The sequence below is a fragment of the Schistocerca serialis genome, chromosome 9, assembly GCF_023864345.2.
Source record: "Schistocerca serialis cubense isolate TAMUIC-IGC-003099 chromosome 9, iqSchSeri2.2, whole genome shotgun sequence".
Lineage (NCBI taxonomy): Eukaryota > Metazoa > Arthropoda > Insecta > Orthoptera > Acrididae > Schistocerca > Schistocerca serialis.
This window is the reverse complement of record NC_064646.1, coordinates 149,206,498-149,229,160: the sequence shown is the minus strand read 5'-3', so window position 1 is coordinate 149,229,160 and position 22,663 is coordinate 149,206,498. Positions and strand designations below refer to the sequence as shown.

The 22,663-nt window shown below is 41.0% G+C and overlaps 1 protein-coding gene across 1 annotated transcript in view; it reads left to right on the top strand.

Moving 5' to 3' along the window:
- LOC126419431 (uncharacterized) overlaps positions 1–9,159 on the top strand; it is a 48,802-nt gene extending 39,643 nt beyond the window's left edge. The window contains exon 3 of the mRNA XM_050086620.1: positions 8,992–9,159. Within this exon, the coding sequence (XP_049942577.1) occupies positions 8,992–9,159 (168 nt within the window). The remainder of the gene's footprint in view (positions 1–8,991) is intronic.
- The last annotated feature ends 13,504 nt before the right edge of the window (positions 9,160–22,663 follow it).

Genomic DNA, 22,663 nt, shown 5'->3' with positions numbered 1-22,663 from the left:
ATTCTACCAAGCGGCTTCCTCTTTCATTTCTGTCCCCAATCCATATTCACCTACTATGTTTCCTTCTCTCCCTTTTCCTACACTCGAATTCCAGTCACCCATGACTATTAAATTTGTCGTCTCCCTTCACAATCTGAATAATTTCTTTTATTTCATCATACATTTCTTCAATTTCTTCGTCATCTGCAGAGCTAGTTGGCATATAAACTTGTACTACTGTAGTAGATGTGGGCTTCGTATCTATCTTGGCCACAATAATGCGTTCACTATGCTGTTTGTAGTAGCTTACCCGCATTCCTATTTTCCTATTCATTATTAAACCTACTCCTGCATTACCCCTATTTGATTTTGTGTTCATAACCCTGTAGTCACCTGACCAGAAGTCTTGTTCCTCCCGCCACCGAACTTCACTAATTCCCACTATATCTAACTTCAACCTATCCATTTCCCTTTTTAAATTTTCTAACCTACCTGCCCGATTAAGGGATCTGACATTCCACGCTCCGATCTGTAGAACGCCAGTTTTCTTTCTCCTGATAACGACATCCTCTTGAGTAGTCCCCGCCCGGAGATCCGAATGGGGGACTATTTTACCTCCGGAATATTTTACCCAAGAGGACGCCATCATCATGTAATCATACAGTAAAGCTGCATGCCCTCGGGAAAAATTACGGCTGTAGTTTCCCCTTGCTTTCAGCCGTTCGCAGTACCAGCACAGCAAGGCCGTTTTGGTTATTGTTACAAGGCCAGATCAGTCAATCATCCAGACTGTTGCCCTTGCAACTACTGAAAAGGCTGCTGCCCCTCTTCAGGAACCACACGTTTGTCTGGCCTCTCAACAGATACCCCTCCGTTGTGGTTGCACCTACGGTACGGCTATCTGTATCGCTGAGGCACGCAAGCCTCCCCACCAATGGCAAGGTCCATGGTTAAGGGGGGGGGGGGAGTATTTATTTATTTATTTTATTTATTTGTTGAACCCGATCTGATTAGGACCATAGGCCCCTCTCTGATATTGGATCATTGTTTCCCACATACAGTACTTTTTTACATCATATTTACTTAAGAAATAACAATTTTGATATGACAACTAGTATTAAAATGATTTAATTGTCTGAAGAGGTAGTGTGACTACATTATACTGGCTATGAACTAATATCGTCAATACTATCACTCCTTGTACTACTGCAGCAGCTGCTGCTAATACTGATAATAGCAATAATAATTGTGATATAACAACAATAATTATAGTGGCAGATACTCGTATAAGAGGAATTTATAGGTATACTAAATAGATGTTTTCTGATATAGCGAGTTCTGGGAACAGGAGATTTAAGATGAATACATCTGCTAAGAATATTGGGGAATGAGAAAGATCAAATTGGGAAGAGGGATGCACAAGGGGAGCTAGAAGCACAGGGACAATGGTAATCCTTATTGTTGCTTAATTAGGTATTTCATTACCTGTCTTTCAAGCTGGAGATTCTATTTAGTTCTCTAATTTTATGTAGGAGGATGTTCTAAAGTCAGGTTTCTGCTACTGAGAAGGACTTCAGGATGATGGCTGAACTGTGGAGTGGAACGGAAACGAGTGTAGAATGAGTGTTTCTGCAGTGTTGTTCAGGTAAGAGCGTTAAAGTCGATGAGAGATATGAGAGACAGTGATCACGCATAAGGGTAGAGAGACAGTATGAAAATCTCTGCGATTGTTTGAACGCAGCGTGGGTAGATGTGGTGAAACACGATCAAAGTGTCGAATATCACAGATATAACGAACACAGACACCCATAACCAGTTCCAGAAGCAGTAAGCTTACTTTAAAAAGGTCTTGCAGGATAATATCACTCTAATCAACAGTTGTAAGTTTAAGTGCTTGTAGAAGTTTCATTTTCAGATCAAGAGGGAAGAAATTTTTATATTTTTGTAAAGCATGGAGAGATGCTGATGCCTTTGTGCACGTTGCAGTTACGTGCTCAGACCAATTTAGATTTTCGTCTGTTATTACTCGCAGACTATTTGATGAAGGAGGGAAGTTGATATTTGTCCCATTTAGGGTTAAAGATGATAGGGATTCCAGATATTCCTGGCTAATGAGCCTAGAATGACCAATTAGTACCGCTTGGGTTTTGGATGTGTTGAGCTTTACCGTACAGTGAAAAGCATATAGAACCTAATACCGAACATTGGGAGAAGACTGATTCTAACTGTCTACTTTTTGACTTTATGGACACGAACATGATGGACTGCTGGCGAGAATCGAGAATGAGTGAAATCATTGCACAGTACTTAGCGAGAAATTTGGGCTGATAAGTTCGGCAAGTAAAATGTCATGGTCGAACGCCATGCTGAAATCTAAGAAGCTCATAGAAGTTGCCTCTCGTGCATCAATGGGAAGCTTCTGTTGTCGGTTCATGTATGGACGCGCCTGAGTTTTGCATTTGTCACAGCTTGACTGGCTCTGCTCCGTTTCCGTTTGTACGTACCACGATTTTCAGGCGTGGGACGCTGTTTGTATGCCCGATGTGCAGCGCCTCTGAGATTCATGAGCTGTTTACTTCTTCAATCAGCTGAGATATAGGTTTCCTTTTTTACTTTTCCGGTCTTTGAGAGGCATATTTGTCACATAGTTGAGATATTTTAACTCATGAAATATGCTTCATCTGTGATATAAATATTCATAATGCAGCTGATTAGTTTTAAGCTTCACCCCAACGTACATGCCCGTTTGCTTCCCATTTTCCTGTAATATCTAACCACTGGAGACTAGGACTAACAATCAATTAATATTCACTAAATCTCAGACGACTTGGCAGTCAGTTATTCATATTGCGTTAAGAATGGTATTTATCCTCGTTGTAAGAAGAACTTTTATCTGGCGACGCCTGGCAGGATTCTACACCGCAAATCTTTTGGTAAACATTAGACAGGAAATATTTAATGTTTAATATTCTCTTACAGGAATGTCCAATTTCTGTACTGCAAAGAGAGTGCAGTGTTGAAAAATTGCAACATTGTAGCGGTGTCGTATTCTAGAAACTTGGCCGACCGCTGTGGCCGAGCGGTTCTAGGCGCTTCAGTCAGGAACTGCGCGACCGCTACGGTCGCAGGTTCGAATCCTGCCTCGGGCATGGGTGTGTGTGATGTCCTTAGGTTAGTCACGTTTAAGTAGTTCTAACTTCTAGGGGACTGATGACCTCAGATGTTAAGTCCCATACTGCTCAGAGTCATTTGAACCATTTTCTAGAAACTTGTAACGTGTTTTTGGAGAGGTGCTAAATTTTAATCAAAGTGAATAATAGGTGTGTGTGTGTGTGTGTGTGCAAAACAGAAGTGTTTTCGTCCAGTTATAAAGCAGTATTAGATTTTTTTGTGCTTCGTAATTCGTAAAAGAGTTTTCGGTTGCTCCTCTAGAATACGACGCGGCTAAAATGTTGCAATTTTTCGATACTGCACTCTCTCTGCAGTACAGAAATTACGACGTTCCTGTAAGAGAATATTACACATACACATTAAATATTTCCTGTCTAATGTTTACCAAAAGATTTGCGGTGTCGAATCCTGGCTGCTCATGATATGTATAGGTGTAGAGAATCGCAGGCACAAAAGTTTTTTGAAATACAAAGCAACAGTAGCCACCTGGAAGTCAGGAGAGCTAGGTAGCGGAGGCCAAGAGAACGGCGATGTTTGGTTAATGGAAAACAAGCACTTAAGAGTTACAGAAGCTCAATCTATAGTTTGACGCTTATCTGATGTGCCGGATACGAGGACCGGTATGAAATCAACAGATGGCAGGCAAAATGTGGTACAAGGAATGCGTGCAATGGTTAAGCAGGTATCTTCGGAGGTCAAAGAAACTGTAAGCACACAAAGTGAGGTCGTTTCAGGAACACGGGCTCGTTACACTTCAGTTCACGATGCATTTTACAATCTACTGCAGGTGCTGATTTAGGAACAAAGATCGACGAATAAGGAACGAGATACAATTCGCAGTACATTACGTTTAACTGGATTTACAACAAGAATGCTCGCGCTTAGAGCAGAGATGCAGGGGCAGAGTACAGAAATTGACCTTACATTCAACTGCCGTCAATACTGTTTCTTCAAATTTAAGTTACATCTGGTCCACGCTTACGTACTTAGCTTGGAAGAAATGGAGACAGAGTCCATTAAGCAGATTTTTTATCTGCTTTAAACAGAAAAAAAGCCCGACACATTGTTCCAAAGAGAAGAAATCGACAGATGCGGAAGTAACTTCGGATGTACCTCAGGGGAGTGCTAGAGGGTCGCACTGTCGTGTACTGCAATTTTTATGTTTCATCCACTTCTGTTATTTACCACAAATAGCATTAAGCAGTTTAATGTTATGGTACTAGGTCCTTGAAGAGATTTCTGCAACATGTCTCGTTATCAACTTTTCGTAACCAGAATGAAGTTTCACTCTGCGGTGGAGTGTGTGGTGAAACGAAACTTTCTGACAGTTTAAAATTATGCACTGCAAAGCCAAAGTTTGTAAGGTAGGCGATGAGGTACTGACGAAAGTAAAACAGCGAGGGGCGGCCTTGAGCCGCGTTCGGATTGTTCAGCCAGTGGAGCGCTTCCCCCCAGATAGCGAAGGTTCCACGACACGTACAGCACAAAATCGTACAGGCCGACAGTTGAAGAGGGACGTAATGTGTAATAGGCAAGCATCTATCCAGACCATCACACAGGAATTCCAAAATGCTTCAGGATCCACTGCAAGTATTATGACAGTTAGGAGGAAGGTGAGAAAACTTGGATTTCATGGTCGAGCAGCTGCTCATTAGCAACACCTCACGCCAGTAAATGCCAAATTACGCCTCGCTTGGTGTAAGGAGCGTAAACATTGGACGATTGAACAGTGCAAAAATGTTATCTGGAGTGACGAATCACGGTTCACAATGTGGCGATCCGATGGCAGGGTGTGTATGGCGAATGCCTGGTGAACGTCTTATGCCAGCGTGTGTAGTGCCAACAGTAAAATTCGGAAGCGATGGTGTTATGGTGTGATCGTGTTTTTCATGAAAGGGGCTTCTTGTTTTGCGTGGCACTATCACAGGCCTACATTGATGTTTTAAGCACATTCTTGCTTCCACTGTTGAAGAGCAATTCGGGGATGGTGATTGCATCTTTCAACACAATCGAGCACTTGTTCACAGTGCACTGCCTGTGGCGGAGTGGTTACAAGACACTAACATCCCTGAAAAGGAGTAGCCTGCACAGAGTCCTGGTCTGAGTACTTGGGATGCTTTGGAACGCCAACTTCGTGCCAGGCCTCACCGATCGACATCGATACCTCTCTTCAGTGCAGCACTCAGTGAAGAGTGGGCTGCCATTCCCCAAGAAACCTTCCAGCACCTGGTTGAACATATGAGTGCGATAGTGGAAGCTGTCATCAAGGCTAAGGGTGGGTCAACACCGTATTGAAGTGCAGCAACATAGTTCTAATCTGCCAGTATGTTCCAACTCATCTTAATATTCCTACTGCACACTTCTGTAAAATAAAAACTCTCTCACCTCATCAGATCTGCTCCAATTGGTTATGCGATTAGTCAATTATGAACGGATGTACGCAAAGTGTGATAGCAATCCCGGTTGCATTTCACCTCAGATGGAAAGTGCTAGGTGCAAATCAAGCTGGAACTAGCTGTTTAACTTATCCATGAGTGGGCGAGAAATTAAACAGCTATAAGATGACGAAGGCGAGACTTTTAGAACTGCAAGATGACGATGACGAGATATGTTTTTCTTTTAGCATTCGATAACAATGAAACAGCTAATCACAGCGCTTAGAAACGCAAGCTGGTGATGGTGGGGCAACGTTTTGGCCATAATTAAAATAAAACAGCCTCTGACAGCTTCTAAAACGATGCAGGCCAATCATTACGTATAGTCCGCCATATTCAAAAGTATCCATTTATACTACAATTTTGTACATCAAAAATTTACGTAAGTCTTCTCTCCTGAATTGAAAACATATTTAAAAAAAGTATATGAACGATCTGGTTTCTCTTTATCAAAATTAGGTGAGCACACATACACACACAGATTTAGAAATCTTTGGCATATACGGTAGCCTCATAGCTCTTATGCTTTCCTCCATCAATGAAAAATTTTAAGTGTGTGTTGCATCATTTCACACAGGACAGCTCAAGTACTTCTGAATGCATGATTTTTTTTTTTTTTTTTTTTTTGTTAAGACTGTAATGTATTAGATTAATGGTCAACCTCCTATTAAACCGACGGATCGTTCACATAAAATGAATTAAATTCATTCAGTCTATGTGTTTATAATATTTAGCACAGTGAAACAGTTAGAAAGCTCATTCAAAGTTTTTACGCCTCCACACACAGGATTCACATTTAACTTTCTCTTGCACTACAAATTTCATTTTACATGATAAAATTAGTCATCATCTTTCTCGTGGTAATAAGTCCAAGCTAAAGTATTCACATTACCTGGATATATAAAACGTTTATCATCACTTGCCTGCTAACCTAGCTTGTATAGTTTAACATGACTTCTGGAGTGATTAACACACGTGCCCGTACAGCATGTCAGTAAGTGATTTAATGCAACGAAAAAGACTTTGTACAGAAAATTTTTCATGTAGTTGACTTATGTATCATAACTTGCAAAATAGTTTTTACGTTGCTAAAAAAACTATTGTGCATCCAGCAATAACTATGTAATTGTGCTCATCTTGCCGTACGGTATGAGACAGTTATCATCTTCAGCCAAACACATTTTTCTTTCGCGTTCATGAAAAATAGCGTGATTGGCAAAACTGTCCAGAATGAACGAAAAGTAAGAGACATAAAACTAGTCACTTCCTGTTAAGATAGAGATGGATCAGATCAACATTCGTGCGCGAAAGGCTTTTTTCTGTTACAAACTTAAATAAGACAGAATAATGTGGCAACCTGAGTGACGAAACTCTGCAAATGTATCTGGATCTGTCTGTATAGCGACAGTTTGCGCCAGATACAAATTTTACTATGTCTTCAGCACGCCAAAAATAATAAACAACACAAAGAATTTGTTTTGCTAATGAGCTACGTTTTTGAGAAATATGAGATATGAAACAAAGCCACATGCCACATACTTTGCCACTGCACTTTAGCTGTTCTTTCCACTTTCCCCTCTGCCGATTCAAAGGCATTATCACGGTATAAGTGTATATTTTTATAATTATATATTTTATGATTTTGGTTGGGGTAGCTTTAAATATTGTGGGCTAGCACGAGACATTTAATTATCTTATACCGCGATAACACTCGTACGGACATCGGCTACCCCGAAGTACGCACGATATAATATTTTTTAAACACAGCGCGTGACTCACGGCCTTCTAATAAATAGTTTGCGTGAGCGCTGCTATTTAGAAAAGAAAAAATGTGTACTCTTACGCAAACTGTAATTATTAATGTGGGTCTCAGGGGCTACTGATTATTTATGTACCAAAGTACACAAAGATTAATTGAGATATTGCGTAATGTAATGATTTTTTTATCTTTCTTTTTCATTATTTGCAAGGCAGAATTGGAGAGAATCTCCTCTGCCGTTAGGCGGCCAAAATGTAACATACTAAACTCACTCAGTATTCTAAATATTAATAAACGAAATCTATTTTGACTCTTTTTAACTTTTAAATTAATGAAGGATCAATCTGAGTAGTCTCTCGCATTTACATTTAATATTATGACATGATATTTTTATTAAATAATACAATAAGCGTAATGGCTGACTAAATCCTGCTAGGGGAGATGAGCTCCCTGTACTGCGAAGTTCTGCAAAAACTTTGTTAATTATAATTAATGGTTGCGATCATGAGAGGTGACAATTAAATCAATAATACACACTTTCTAATAACAATTTCTACTATATTTTTCAAAATACAGATAAAACTTACGTTAATTATCAGACAGCACCACAATGGCGGCCTACCGCTAGACAAAACAAAACAGGAGAGCTAGTTCAGTCAAAGCATTGTCTCTGATCTTCATGGCCTATGTTACACAGAGATTATACCAAAAGAAACTGTGTTTTGTTAATTACATCGATATTTGTGTTTTGATAATAATAACTTACGTTCTTTACTATTTGTTATACATCGCGCGCACGTACACAGTTTTGAAATAATTTATAATTCACACGTCTCATAACAAAAACTTCCTTTCCCTTTCTCCAAATGTCCATTTATGTGACGTACCGTCACAGCATGTCAAATGTTTCTCAAATCTATTTCCTACTTTTATACAAACAGGCCCAGAAAAAACTTTACCGACATTTTTTTCAATTCTTTTAATATTCAAGTTTTGTTCAGAAAGCATGATTTTAATGACGCCTCATTTGATTTACAAGCATCTTCTGTACTCAATGTAGTACTTGATTCGCAGGAAACCATTCTCATGTTTAAACAGCACAGAAAAGCAATTTTGTTATGTGCAAAATAGATAGATCTTGAAGAGATGAAGTTTTTTGAAACATTATTGTATAGCTACCAGCAACTGTTCCCGAAAAATTTCTAATGAAAGTGTTCAAATGTGTGTGAAATTTTATGGGATTTAACTGCTAAGGTCATCAGTCCCTAAGCTTACACACTACTAAACCTAAATTATCCTAAGGACAAACACACACACCCATGCCCGAGGGAGGACTCGAACCTCCGCCAGGACTAGCCACACAGTCCATGACTGCAGCGCCTCAGACGGCTAATCCCGCGCCGCCAAAAATTTCAATGTTTCCTCAGATCACTAATGAAAGTTTTCTTAATCACCCTGATTTCTTCCAAGCAATTAAACTTTTTTTTCTAAACTAGACCTGATGCTGGACAATTTGAGACTCCATTTGTCCATTTTTCCACTCTTCCTATGGCTACGAAACTTCAGACAAACATTCATTGTGTAATTTGTAGGCAGACGTGTTTTCACTCTGCTCAAACATTTGACCAAAACCTGCTTGCATTGCAGGGTGACAGCGGCGGGGCACTTGTTCTCAAGACGGCAACAGGCTACAAGCAGATCGGCGTGTCGAGCTTTGGGTCACCTGGGGGATGCCACACACCGACGCCAACTGCTTTCGCCAGGGTGACCTCCTTTCTCGACTGGATCACCAAAACTGCCGAAATCAGTGTTTAGCGAGAAGCTAGCATTGCCTGCTAGACGGTTTGCTTGTGGCGCCATCTGGTAGTCTCTTCTAACATGAACTGAGTGAAGTTGTCACTCTGACAGTAACATTTGTACAAGGAAGCAGTGATCTGACGAAGTAATGTGTGTGCTTTGGGGAGAAAATTTTTATTGTGAAGTTACATGATTTTGCACCTCTTTTTATGATGTTCAGTGGATCAGAATAGTTAACATCTAGCTTAGCTCTTAGGTGCTTTAGATACTGTGTTTTCAAAAATATGATGGAATTACCAAAGTGTGTCATGTATGGATCTTCGCTGAAATAACAGTAACTAGCAATCAAGGCAGAACATTTAGTAATTGAACAAAACAACACGATCTAGGGCTTCTACATCGACATTTTAGAACATGTCTTCACAGTTACATTTAAAAGGGGAAGTCTCTGAGAAGGATCACATTGTGATGAAGACGATATCTTGATCATAATAATAAAGTGTTTCACAGCTGAACAAACATGTGGCTAGTATTGTTGGATCGCATTTGTCTGCATGAGGCGCAGAAGTAATGGCTCGGCGACTGGGTTCTCCGTCCGTTAAGGTACAGTATTAGCTTTTCTCAGAAGGTGGTAATAGTCACATCGCCCTACCGCACACTTTCACAGCTGTAGTCGAATCGGGGTAACAAGGTCCCTGAGAGTTGCTTTGGTCTGGGCCGGAAGCTTCGCACACCTAACTCAACCAGTCACGTGACACTAATTTGTAAATGCTACAGCTACACTGTTGTCGCAGTTGTAGCAACAAGTATTGTTTGAGCCTGCCGCTGTTAGCACTATGCAAGCTGACAACAGCGCAGGCAGGGATCATCTTACGTCGACTTGCTGTAGTTTAGGACATTCTGTTGTGAAAAGTAAACATCTGCACGGAGAAGCACAATGAATGCAAACCACACTGTTACGCTACCGGCTGCAAGCGTCGTCTGTAACTGACTGTCCCGGCTGGCACTGGAGATAGCAAAGCGATATGACAATGGAAGGCATGAACAGGCTCATTTTCTGGTTAGTTATTGCTATGACAACTATGCTGTGAACAAATAACCACCAGTCATTTTATTTTTCTGATCCAGTAACGCTGATCTGTAACTCGACTGAGTGTTTAATGCACCTACGTAAAGCTGGAAGTGTGTGACAGCCGCCATTGAATTCACTGCTAATTCACAGCTCATCATAACTTTTTCCTGTACTATTGTTTCATCCCTTTCAGCCCATATTGACGGGAGACGGAGTTAGGATGAGGAGGGACGGTTGGCAAGGGTACGAGTTTCGAGAATTTCAAGCTAATTGGTTTACGATGCCTTCAAAAAACCGAAGCAGTGTCATTTCAAAAACGATGTTTTGCTACAATAACGTCTCGATCCCTGAGTCAACAGATGGGGACGTTTGCAAGACAACAACCATCTGCACGAACAGTTCCACGACGTTTGCAATAGCATTGACTATCAGCTCGGAGACATGGCTGCAGTTACCCTCGATGCTGCATCACAGACGGGAGCACCTGCGATGGTGTACTCAACGACGAACCTGGGTGCACGAATGGCAAAACGTCATTTTTTCGGATGAATCCAGGTTGTGTTTACAGCATCATGATGGTCGCATCCGCGTTTGGCAACATCGCGGTGAACGCACATTGGAAGCGTGTATTCGTCATCGCCATACTGGCGTATCACCCAGCGTGATGGTATGGGGTGCCACTGGTTACACGTCTCGGTCACCTCTTGTTCGCATTGACGGCACTTTGAACAGTGGAAGTTACATCTCAGATGTGATACGAGCCGTGGCTACACGCTTTATTCGATCCCTGAGAAACCCTACATTTCAGTAGGATAATGCACGACCGCATCTTGCAGGTCCTGTACCGGCCCTTTTGGATACAGGAATAGTTCAACTGCTGCCCTGGGCAGCACATTCTCCAGATATGTCACCAATCGAAAACGTCTGGTCAATGGTGGCCGAGCAACTATCTCGCCATAATACGCCAGTCACTACTCGTGATGAACTGTGGTATCGTGTTGAAGCTGCATGGGCAGCTGAACCTGTACACACCACTCAATGCCCAAGCGTAACAAGGCCGTTTTTACGGCCAGAGGTGGTTGTTCTGGGTACTGATTTCTCAGGATCTATGCACCCAAATTGCGTGAAAATGTAATCACATGTCAGTTCTAGTATAATATCTTTGTCCAATGAATACCCGTTTATCATCTGCATTTCTTCTTGGTGTAGCAATTTTAATGGCCAGTAGTGTATATCACAAATCTATCTGTAAGTCACGCATCATTTCATCTGTGGTTGTTGTTTTTAAATTATTTGTATGCAGGATTAATATACAAAAGGAACAAAAATGTTCATATCCCAGGATATCTGGAAATGAATTGCCTGTCATCAATAAAGCGATAAGTAATGGTACATTACATAACGCAATATATGGTATTATTTTCTTCCTTGTTACAAAAGAAGTGTTATTTATTTATTTGCTATTTTCTTTCATGTTGTTTATTGAAATACAACCAGTTTCGCGTGTAACCAACATGGTAGGGAGCAACATACAGTGTCAGCCCTCTGTCCGTATCAAAATTAATGAAACATTGTCTAAAACATGCTCACAACGTTAAATAGTCATAGGCATACCCAATCCTCCTAGTCAAAATTTGCTATTCAGTGAATATTGTCAATACTATAGCGACCTAAAGGTAACAAAGATGCTTCAAATTGCTCTGAGTAGTATGGGACTTAACATATGAGGTCATCAGTCCCCTAGAACTTAGAACTACTTAAACCTAACTAACCAAAGGACATCACACACATCCATGCCTGAGGCAGGATTCGAACCTGCGACCGTAGCGGTCGCGCGGTTTCGGTCTGAAGCGCCTAGAACCGCTCGGTCACAACGGCCGGCAGTAACGAAGACAAGCAACATTGATTTAGGATAAAATGCTGGTGGGTGAAACTTGCAGGTAGAGAGCTTTGTTTTAATATTTGCCTGCATCTAAAAAGAAAACTATTTCATAGGAAGAGGACGCAACATATTTTTAAAAAAGGGCCAAATTGGCGATAAAAAATTGTCAATGCTAACATAATTAGCTCCAGGACTATGCAAATTGCTGTGTGGGATGTCGTACTGGTGCGAGGTCAGGGCAACATAGTACTGGGCAAAGTAAAAGTGGCCCACACGAACGACTGAGAGACACTAGCTGGCTGGCAGCAAAGAAGCTATCCACATGTATAGGCTGAAGTCATATACTCATGATTAGTAAAGCTGGATTGCTGATCCTGAATTCGAGAATAATACAGAATTTTATTACTTACTAATCCCTAATCGTATAAACAATCAGTGTTTGTCAGAATGCTACACTGCTTTAATTCTAATTGGTCATTCAACGTGAGCAATGAATTTTCTTTTTTATATCTAAATATTACTTTTTCCTCCAAAATATTCCAAGTATGACTTTATTTCTTTTTATGAAGTATTTTCTAATTTTCTGAAGGGGTTTTGATACTGTGCCCATCTTCACGTAAGTGCGCTGTTAATGCTAGTTGCAAAATATTTAAGTTAAGGTGAGTATTGGAACAACCTGTATTCTGGCGCATTCTGCATTGTTGCCTGATGTATCCAAGGTGGTGGCAGTGACATCATCCAAGATGGCGTCATGTAGACTTGCCAACAGCATATGATGTCATTCAAGATGGCGGCCATGACGTCAGCTGATGATGCAAATATCATTATCCAAGATGGCGGCAAGTGCCACGCCCCCCTCCCACAGAAAAAATGGGGGATGTTCAAATCCCAACAGAATAATGCATCACACCCCAGTCATCCCAACTAAGTAAAAAAAATCACGGGAAGATAGCTCACTAGGCTGCTAACCTAAGTCACCTGACAACCACCTCTTCCTACAAACTGGCATCAAGTTTGAATTTTGGTGATAAACAAAGGTCACTTGGGGTTTCGCTGCTGAGCTAAGAAAATGGCGCATTAGAAAGGACACTTGTACTAACCTCAGTCACCCGACTGCCACCTCCTCCTAAGGTTTCGTGGGAAAAAAGGACTTGGACATAAGTCTTTATTTAAAGAATTTCATGCAGGTGTGTTCGCGACAAGATCAGGACTCCAACTGACTTAATACATATCGCCACCACGAGAGGGCGCTCTCATCTGTGACGTAATTCGAGATGGCGGCAAACAGCGTGTTCACCACGAGGTTTGGACTCAAAGTGACTTAGTACCCAGCGCCACCGCCAGAGGACGCTACCGTGACGTCAGCTGATGACACAGCTACCATAATTCAATATGGTGGCAAACAGTGTGTTCACCACAAGGCCTAGTCCATATTGACACCACCAGAGAGCGCTGCCATGGACTGGGAATCAATTTTAATGAGTGCCACGCCCACCTGGACTATCAAGGACATACTTAAAGTCTCCACAACGATCCTGAACCGACCGCCACGTCCTCTTACCAACCCATTTTGTCGGGATAACGTACACTAACATGCACTAACGTGTACTAAAGTGAACTAACGCGAAAATGGTATAGTATTATGGTGAACCATGCGAAAATAAGTATGTTCTTGTAATCCCTGAGTCTGGAGATGTCTGTAGACAAGGGAGCAGGTTCGAAGCAGAAACAGTAACGTGTTTGTGCCAAGGGGAAAAGGTCTCAAATTTGTAGAAGAGTTCTAAGAGCGACTTCGGTCTGCTCAGGGTGCTCCGATGTAAAAGGGATGATTTTGTATGGGCTGAATGTCAAGTCTGTAGAAAGAAACAAAAGGCTGACGGTGCTTCCCTAGGACTGGGGAGCATCATGACATATAACCTGTGTGAGTATAGGTATACAATAAGTTTTTCGTGTGGTGACAGGTATAAAAGGTAACTGCCCTGTTTGTGTAAAATGTGTATATATTGTATTGTAAAGTTACTGTGGCTTACGCTGTGTAAAATGTGTATGTATTGCAGTCTAAAGTTAGTATGGTTTATGTTAAGGCATGACTAGAGAGGATGACTGTGTGTCATAACATAAGAGTCTTTCGGTATTTGACGATATGTATGGTGGTTTGTATGATTTAATTGTCAGTGCAATATGGCGGTCTGTGTAAAATGACCACTGAAAGTCTCGTCTGCAGAAGGAAAAAAGGTGGACAGCGCTTCGATATCGGTGGTATTAGTAATTCGATGGGTAAATTCGATAAGAGCCAATCATAATGCTTCATTCACATCCTTTGTGCTTGGATATAGGAGCCTCTACATAGTGGAGGGAATGGTTGTGTTTGTTGAAAGCGGGAAGGGTAACACGTGATGGACTGGGTACCACGTTAGGTCCGCGAGGAAGACTGCATTCGATGGTATTCTGGACTATTTTCGTAAAAAGGTTCTGTTAGGGCAAGAATTTCTGTGCATACAAGCTGAGACAACATGAAAACTCCTACAAAAGCGCACTTAAGTGTTTCTGGGGGACTATGCAATTTAATAGAGTTCGACTTGGCTGATATTGTTTACAAAGCCAAATGACATACGAATGACATTGAGAATGTTGATAGGTGCACTTGCAATGGCAAGTAGCTACACGTAGCGAACCATCAGCCATGCACCACGCATGGTCTACTACAATCGCTAAGGAGAAAGCAGCTTGTGATATTCTGGAATGGATTTCTGCAGCGTCTTCGCCAGTCTGCAGTTAGATCGAGGGTAGCGATGAACCCACATGTGTGGCCAAGCTTGGAGCGTCTGCAGTCTGTAAATAAGTCTTCGCTCCCATCTGATCGCGTCATCAATGGCCTGGATGTAGATTTCAAATGCTAGTGGTGGCGGTTCACAACTGAACTCCCACCCGATCACATCAGCATGTGTGTCTAGGAGAGTACATATTTGGATATTTGGATAGGAATTTCTCAGAAATAAAGTATGGAAGGAATGTCCCTACCTCATGCATGCAGGCATCTGTGTGTGGTTTGACAGCTGACGACCATGTCACTTCGTGGTCTGGTGGACAAGGTGTGGGGGGGGGGGGCAGTGCTAGTGTGTGTTGATTGCATTATTTTGCGAGTGTTCCTGTAGGCTGTGCCATGCATTATTTGGACAGTTTACAAGTATTGAGCATGTGTAGACAACAGTGTGCTGCATTATTTAGGAGAAGTTTTCAGGTCTGTACTGAAATTATTTCAGTAAATTAGGAGTTGTTTGCATGTCTGCAGACTGTGTGTTGTGACCCCAAGCACATAAGGGCATGTGTTTTGTGTCAGTGTAATAAATATAGTCCATCCATAAATAAAATGTTCCAAACTAAATAGAGTGCCCTCATTCCTTACTCTCCCCAGCAGTCCAGCACAGCCTGAGTCATTTTCGAATCATTTTCCCCCTACAGAACACCATCTGGGATTAGGTCAAAGGGGGGATGACAGTACACTCTGGTGGCAGTATTGTGTACTAGGTCAGTTGGAATCTAGATCTCATGGTGGAGACATCTCTTGAAAAATAATAAAAACTTATGTCCATCATAGGCAAAGTTGTTTTCCCATTATTTCCCCCCATCACGTCACATGGATGACGTCACATGCTGTTCACGTTAATACATATTAGTGCACGTTAGTACACTTTAGTACACATTAGTGCACGTTAGTACACTTTAGTACACGTTAGGGCATGTTAGTGTACATTATCCCGACAACATGGGTTGGTAAGAGGACGTGGCAGTTGGTTGAGGATCGTTGTGAAGACTTTAACCATGTCTTTCCAAGTCCAGGTGGGCGTGACACTCGCGAAAATTGATTCCAAGTCCATAGCAGCGTTCTCTGGTGGTGTCAATATGTACTAGGCCTTGTGGTGAACACACTGTTTGCCGCCATCTTGGATTACGGTACTTGCGTCATCAGCTGACGTCACAGTAGCGCCCTCTGGCGGTGGCGCTGTGTACTAAGTCAGTTTGAGTCTAGACCTTGTGGTGAACACGGTGTTTGCCGCCATCTTGGATTACATCACAGATGAGAGCACCCTCTGGTGGCGGCGATGTCTACTAAGTCAGTTGGACTCCTGACCTTGTGGCGAACACACCTGCATGAAATTCTTTAAATAAAGACTTATGTCCAAGTCCTTTTTCCCACAAATCCTTAGGAGGAGGTGGTGGTTGGGTGACTGAGGCTAGTACAAGTGTCCTTTCTTTCGCGCCATTTTCTTAGCTTAGCAGCAGAACCCTAACTGACCTTTGTTTACCGCCAAAATTCCAACTTAGTGACAGTTCGTAGGAAGAGTTGGTCTTCGGGTGACTTAGGTTAGTGGAGGTAGGCCAAGTGAGCTATCTTCCCACGATTTTCTTTGCCTTGTAGAGATAACTGGGGTGTGATGCATTATCCTGTTCGGATTTTAACTTCCCGCCGTTTTTTCTGCTGGAGGAGGGGGGGTACGACACTTTCCCTCAAAAGCTGCCATCTTGATATCTTCAGCTGACGTCATGGTCGCGATCTTGGATGACATCATGTGCTGTAGCCAAGTCTACACGACGCCATCTTGGATGACGCCATCGCCGCCATCTTGGATACATCAGGCAACAATGTGCAATGTGCCAGAACACAGATTGTTCCAATACTAAGGCATTCCTGAAATCTTACTCGTAATAACCTACTGGTTTGCCCTATATATTTCTTGAGGCAATCATGCATTTCGACTAGGAGAAATAGGTATGACTATGACCTTTTAACATTGTGAGTATATTTTAGACATTCCTTTATTAATATTACAGCTCACGAAGTGGTGTCTGTGTGGGTTATTCATTACCATGTACGATGTACCTGATGATTCAGTTTTAGAGTGCGACGCATTTCAAAAAACAACAGTTTTACCAGCCGTTAGCGGAATTATTCCAGACAGCATGCCTTTCAAAAGCTGCAGATGCCCAGAATGTAAAACAGTTTATTATCTTTTAACCTGTTCGCTAGATACAGGAACAGACCAAATGTTGCACATGGGCTAGTATACGTGAGTAAATCACATTATATTTTAATACAATTGCAAATAAGTTACTCTAACCAAGCTTTATATGTTTAAGAATAACCATAAAATATCTATTCAAAAACATGTATAAATAATTTTAAAAAGCTACATACTATTTGTAGGGAAGCAGCCTACTCACGCTGTAGTAAATTCACATCAGTTTCCATTGTGTGCCAGCCAGTCTGCTGTAACTAGCTCTGACGTCATAAATGTTGCGCAATACCTTAAAAATCAACCAAATGAACTAAAACTTTTCCAGCATGTCAAAAATAATACTAAATTAATGTGTGTTAAATATCAGTTCGATAACTTCAGCCATTTCCGAGATTTGGACGTTTTTCTGGAAAAGTCATTGGCGCAACAGAAAAGAGCTAGAGACTTCAAAATTTATATTTAGATTCATCTTTCATAATGATTTAATAAAAACAGTACTTTGGATTTCACAAATTAAGACTTTAGTGGAAATTCATGATTTTCTGATTTTCGTCTCAAAACTGAAGGAAGCAAGATAGATTAAGTAGGTTAATAAATAAGGCTAGGATGTTTAGATTTAAATAGGTTGGAGGTCCGCTATGATTATGAAGATGTGTAAAGTTTCTTTTTAATACCTATAAAATTATAGCGATAGCGGATCTCAAAAGGGACAGTTCAGAGCTCATCTGCTGCGTGCAGGGTAATTAGATTAATTCTCTCGCCCAAAGTATTTAACTTAGCCACGTCAAAATTTTATTATCAATACTTACCTGCGTGCTGAATGCACGTTTAAATTAAGAGCTTCTTCGGCCATCAGCCAAAGAAGCTATAAATTATTATGTAACTTGAAGTGGTGCGTTACTAGCCCAGCGGCTAGTCGGGAGAGCGGATTTAATCAGGCGTTCCCTCAGCCGTCCGCATCGCGGCTTTATATATAAGAACACTGCGCGAGGAAGAAAGGCCCCAGTTCTCTCCAGACGCTGAATGACACGCCATCTGTGTCGGTAGTCGCGTCGCATCAGTGTATCTGCTACAAACAGCCTCGGGTGCCGTATTAAGTTACTAGAGATACGCGGAACCATGAAAACATTTCATGTGAAGTGTTAATTCTGGGATGATTTTCATTATCTAGCTTCAGTTTGCGTATTGTCGTATTTTCACGTGCCGTCGCGGGACAGTCATTCTACCAAATATTTAGCATGGCGTTTGATGAAATATTTTCATCAAATTTTGGCGAGCATTCTTTTTAACATTTGATTCGGACATTTATAGTTGCATCAGCGCATTAGACTCTGAACTGTTCTGTTAGTTAGGTTGTAGGGATACTTGTGGTTTTTATTAGTGAATTTCAGAATATACTCAACTATTTTGGAAAACCGTTTTTGATTAGAAATCCTGGACAATCTCCTAATTCCTCAGAGCTATAAGCTGCAGCTATAAGAACATTCTCAGGTAAAGTGGGCACTAGGATATCTATTTACTGGCTCCAAGTTTTATTAAATCACTTTCTGGGGGTCACGGAGTAAATAGAGAGCCAGTGTTGAGAACGGCAAAAGACAGCAATAACAACATTCTAAAAGCTAGAACTAATTCAACACGCAAGCGTTTATCCAGCAATAGATTTACTATTATTACAAACTAAAATTATCCGCCGCCCCACATATGGTGCATCGGCCGGGAAACTCAACTAAGTGAAAGTGATTTTTAACTTTTCGGATTCGCGAGTGAAATGCGACACGCAACTGAGTATAGAACAGTGAATGTGTTACGTGAGCATATGGACGACGCAATTGGATTAACAACGCATCTGGATTGACGGAGCTGGCACTGAGTCTAGCGGTGCTGCCGGCATCGCGAGAAGGAAGTCTCGCCGCACCGCAGTCGTTCCCTGGAGCAGCCGGCGCAGAGCCTGCAATTGCGGGCCACGCAAACACACAACAGCCGTCGGAGAGCCGTCTGCAGTTCAACGTGCCACGTCGCATCAGGAATCCTGGTACGCCGCGCCGGCAACGCCATACGTCGTGCAGAAGGAACTAAGTTAAGTGAAAAGCTATTAAAAATTTTACTAACCTGTACTAAAAGACTGTCGGCGATGGAACCGCCAAAAGAAACTGAGGTTAAACTTAAATAAGAACCTATGTCTGTTGAGGGAACTGTAAATACAGACAACGGTTCAAGTGTAAATATGTTTGAAAGTAGTAATGTTAAGGTGAAATATGAAGTATTGTCTCCTGACAGTAGTGTGGGAAGGGGCAATGATTCAATAATAGAGACTCCTGTAGTAAAGCGGAAAGTAGAAATGGTAAATTTATTGGATGATAGTTTCTCTGATGAATTAAAACTAAAACAGTCATCAGAGATGGTAGAGTTTAAGAAGGAGCAGTTAGATATGACTGATCAATCAGAAGTTTCATTTAGTTTTGATGATTCTGGTATTGGAGCTAGTTTTTCGTCACCTGAGTGTGATAAAAAGCCAGCTAGTGAGCAACCCAAAGATGCTGGGGCTGTTGATCTAAATGTTATATTACAAGCAATAGCTGCCAGTAATGCTAGAATGACAGCTGATTTAAAATCTGATATAATTGAAGTAAATAACAGGATTGTGGCCAGCCAAACAAATTTTAATATGCGGTTTGAGGCAATGAACAATAAATTAGAATCCAATAATGCTGAAATGTCAGCCAGTAATGCTAGAATGAATGCTGAATTAAAGGCTGAAATAAGTGAACAGGTCAAAAGCAGTAATGCTGAAATGTCAGCCAGTAATGCTAGGATGAACGCTGAATTAAAGTCTGAAATTTTGGCCAGCCAAACAAATTTTAATAAACGATTGGAGGTAATGGACGATACCTTCAAGGCTGGTTGCAATAATTTGAAAGAGGATCTAGACAGTTTGAATTACAAAATTGATTGCAATCATGAGGATATTAAGAAAAAGGTTGCTCAACAGTTTTCTGAAATGTATAAAACAGTTAAATCTGAAGTTGCTGAGGTTCGCAAAGACTTCCAAATGGAAGATGCGAAGCTGGAGCACAAGTTAACAGAAAAGATCGAAGCGGAATCTGAACTGTGCTCAGATAGATTTAAAGATGTTAATATAAAAGTAAACATATGTCAAGCAGAAGTAAAAGCAATCAAAACTGACACTACTCATATTATGCAAAGAGTAGATAATGTTGAAATGAAAGTAGAAAATATAAGTACTAACATTGCTAACATTGAGAGTAAAGTAGCTTCAGTAACTTCTGGTAATGGTAGTATACAACAAGTTGTAGCTGCAAACGCCGCTTTTATCGGGTGTCGGCAGTTCTCGCGGTTCGATCCAGATAAAAATATCCACCCGCTAGATTTCTGGAACGATTTTGAAGATGTAATTCCACCAGCTTGGTCTGAGCGAGAGAAAATCTCATTTATTAGAAGCCATTTAGCAGGTGACGCCATGCGTTGGTCAGCTGATGTTATGTTGAAATGTAAAACATTAGCGGAATTTAAAACAGCTTTTATTAATGAGTATTGGTCTAGCAATAAGCAAAATGAAGTGTTGAGAGAATTTTGGAGTGGGACACGCTTCAATGCAGGCAAGGAATCAATTAAAGAGTTTGCTAGGTCATGGATTTCACGTTTGTCACATTTGGCGGAAAAGCTAAAACCAGAAATGATTATACTAGGTCTGGAAGCTAAACTGCCATGGTACTGGCAAACTCGAATTATATCAGCCCCTAGAGACAATCTGGATCGTTTCATTGAGTATTTGGAACGTGTAGAACGTGTTGCTGCCAATGAGGAGCAAGCACGTAATAATAGAAATGCTAATAATAATGGTAGTAATTTTAGGAACGAGCAAAATGGCAAAGTAAACATCAGAACAGTAGGTGTTCACCATCCTAAGAGAGGTAGGAATTGGGGAAGTAATTATCAGAACCAACAATGGCATCCAAGGGATAATAATTTTGTTCCAAACAGAAATATGCATGTAAACAACAGTACGGAAAGTAATGCTGTGCCAGTTAACTATAATGAAAATAAAGGAAACAGCAGTAGGCCGAGGCAGGAAAACTAGTTCCCGTCTATGAGGACACTGGCGCTCACCAGGCGGTTACTTTTCCTAAGCCAGTAGTTACGGGAATTGGTAAGACAGATCAGAATACTCAAACTGAACATGTGGATGAAGAGTCGGTAGCACCTAAGGATACAACAGAAATATTAGATCACTCACAGTATTTGATAGATACCGTGTTAGAGACGCTTTCTAAGTGGGAAGAGAAAGAAAAGGCGCAGCAGTGTAACGATAGGGACGAGCTACAAAATACTGAATTGACAGGTGAAGAAGCAGAAGAAATTCATGCTTATATTTACGATGAGGATGATGTGCTCTTATCTAAAGTGCCTGTGCAGGATGTTGATAATGTACTAATAGATTTAGGACAGGAGATAAGTGAGAATGTGGAGGGTAGGCTGTTGAGGGTCGATGAACCCAGTAGCTGTGACCAGTTGTCACTTGAGAAGGAAACCGACGATAATGGTGAAAGTGGTTTAGCTGTAACTAATGTTATGCCCGGTCTGGAGGCGCAGAATCGCTCAGACTATAGTAATTTGGGTCATGTTCAGCAAACTAAATTTAATGAAGTCGTGCGGTGTTTCGATTTAAAATTAATAGACCGACTGGAAAAGGCAGCTGAAAGTGTAATTCAGGAAACCCCTACACACTGTAACCTAAATGTAATGAAGACAGATGTTGATCACTTTAGTTGGAGACAAATCCAAAAGGAACTATTAGATGAATTTGAGGAACCACCTGTACAACCTAGAATAAGCCACCCTATAATAATAGTGAATATGTTGGGTATCAATGTACGTTGTCTCTTAGACAGTGGAAGTGAGGTGAGTGCAATATCTCAGTCCTTCTTTGATGCATTACCTGGTAAAGATAAGCTTACAGTAATGAGGGTATCAGGACTAAGAATAATTGGTGCTACTGGCAAAGTTTCAAAAACGGTAAAGCAAGAAGCTTTACTACCCTTTAACATAAGTGGTAATTTAATTGATGATCCATGTTTAATTGTAAATAATCTCAGTATTGAGGTTTTAATTGGCATAGATTTCTTGTCGAAATATCAGAGTGTTGTTGATTTTGAAAGAAGCCAGTTAAAAATGGTCTTGCCAATAACCGGAGTAATTATAGTACCTTTTAGTGATAAACATGTAGTAACTGATCATGAAACTTGGGAGCTGCCTATACGAATTCTGAAAAACAGGAGGTATTGGGACGAGGATGTTAATCTTAATAACAATAAGCTGAATACAGAAGAAGAAGAAGAAGCAATTATTTTAAACAAGATAGAAGCTAAGTTGCAGGAAATCGATAATATTTCCGCCAATCAGAAGGAAGAACTGAGACAGGTTCTAAAAAGGCATCATAAAGTATTTTCAGATCGACCTGCCAGATTCATAGGTAGCCACTGAATGCTGTAGGGAGGAGGTTGTTCTGTAACCTCTACACAGTGTGGCAGC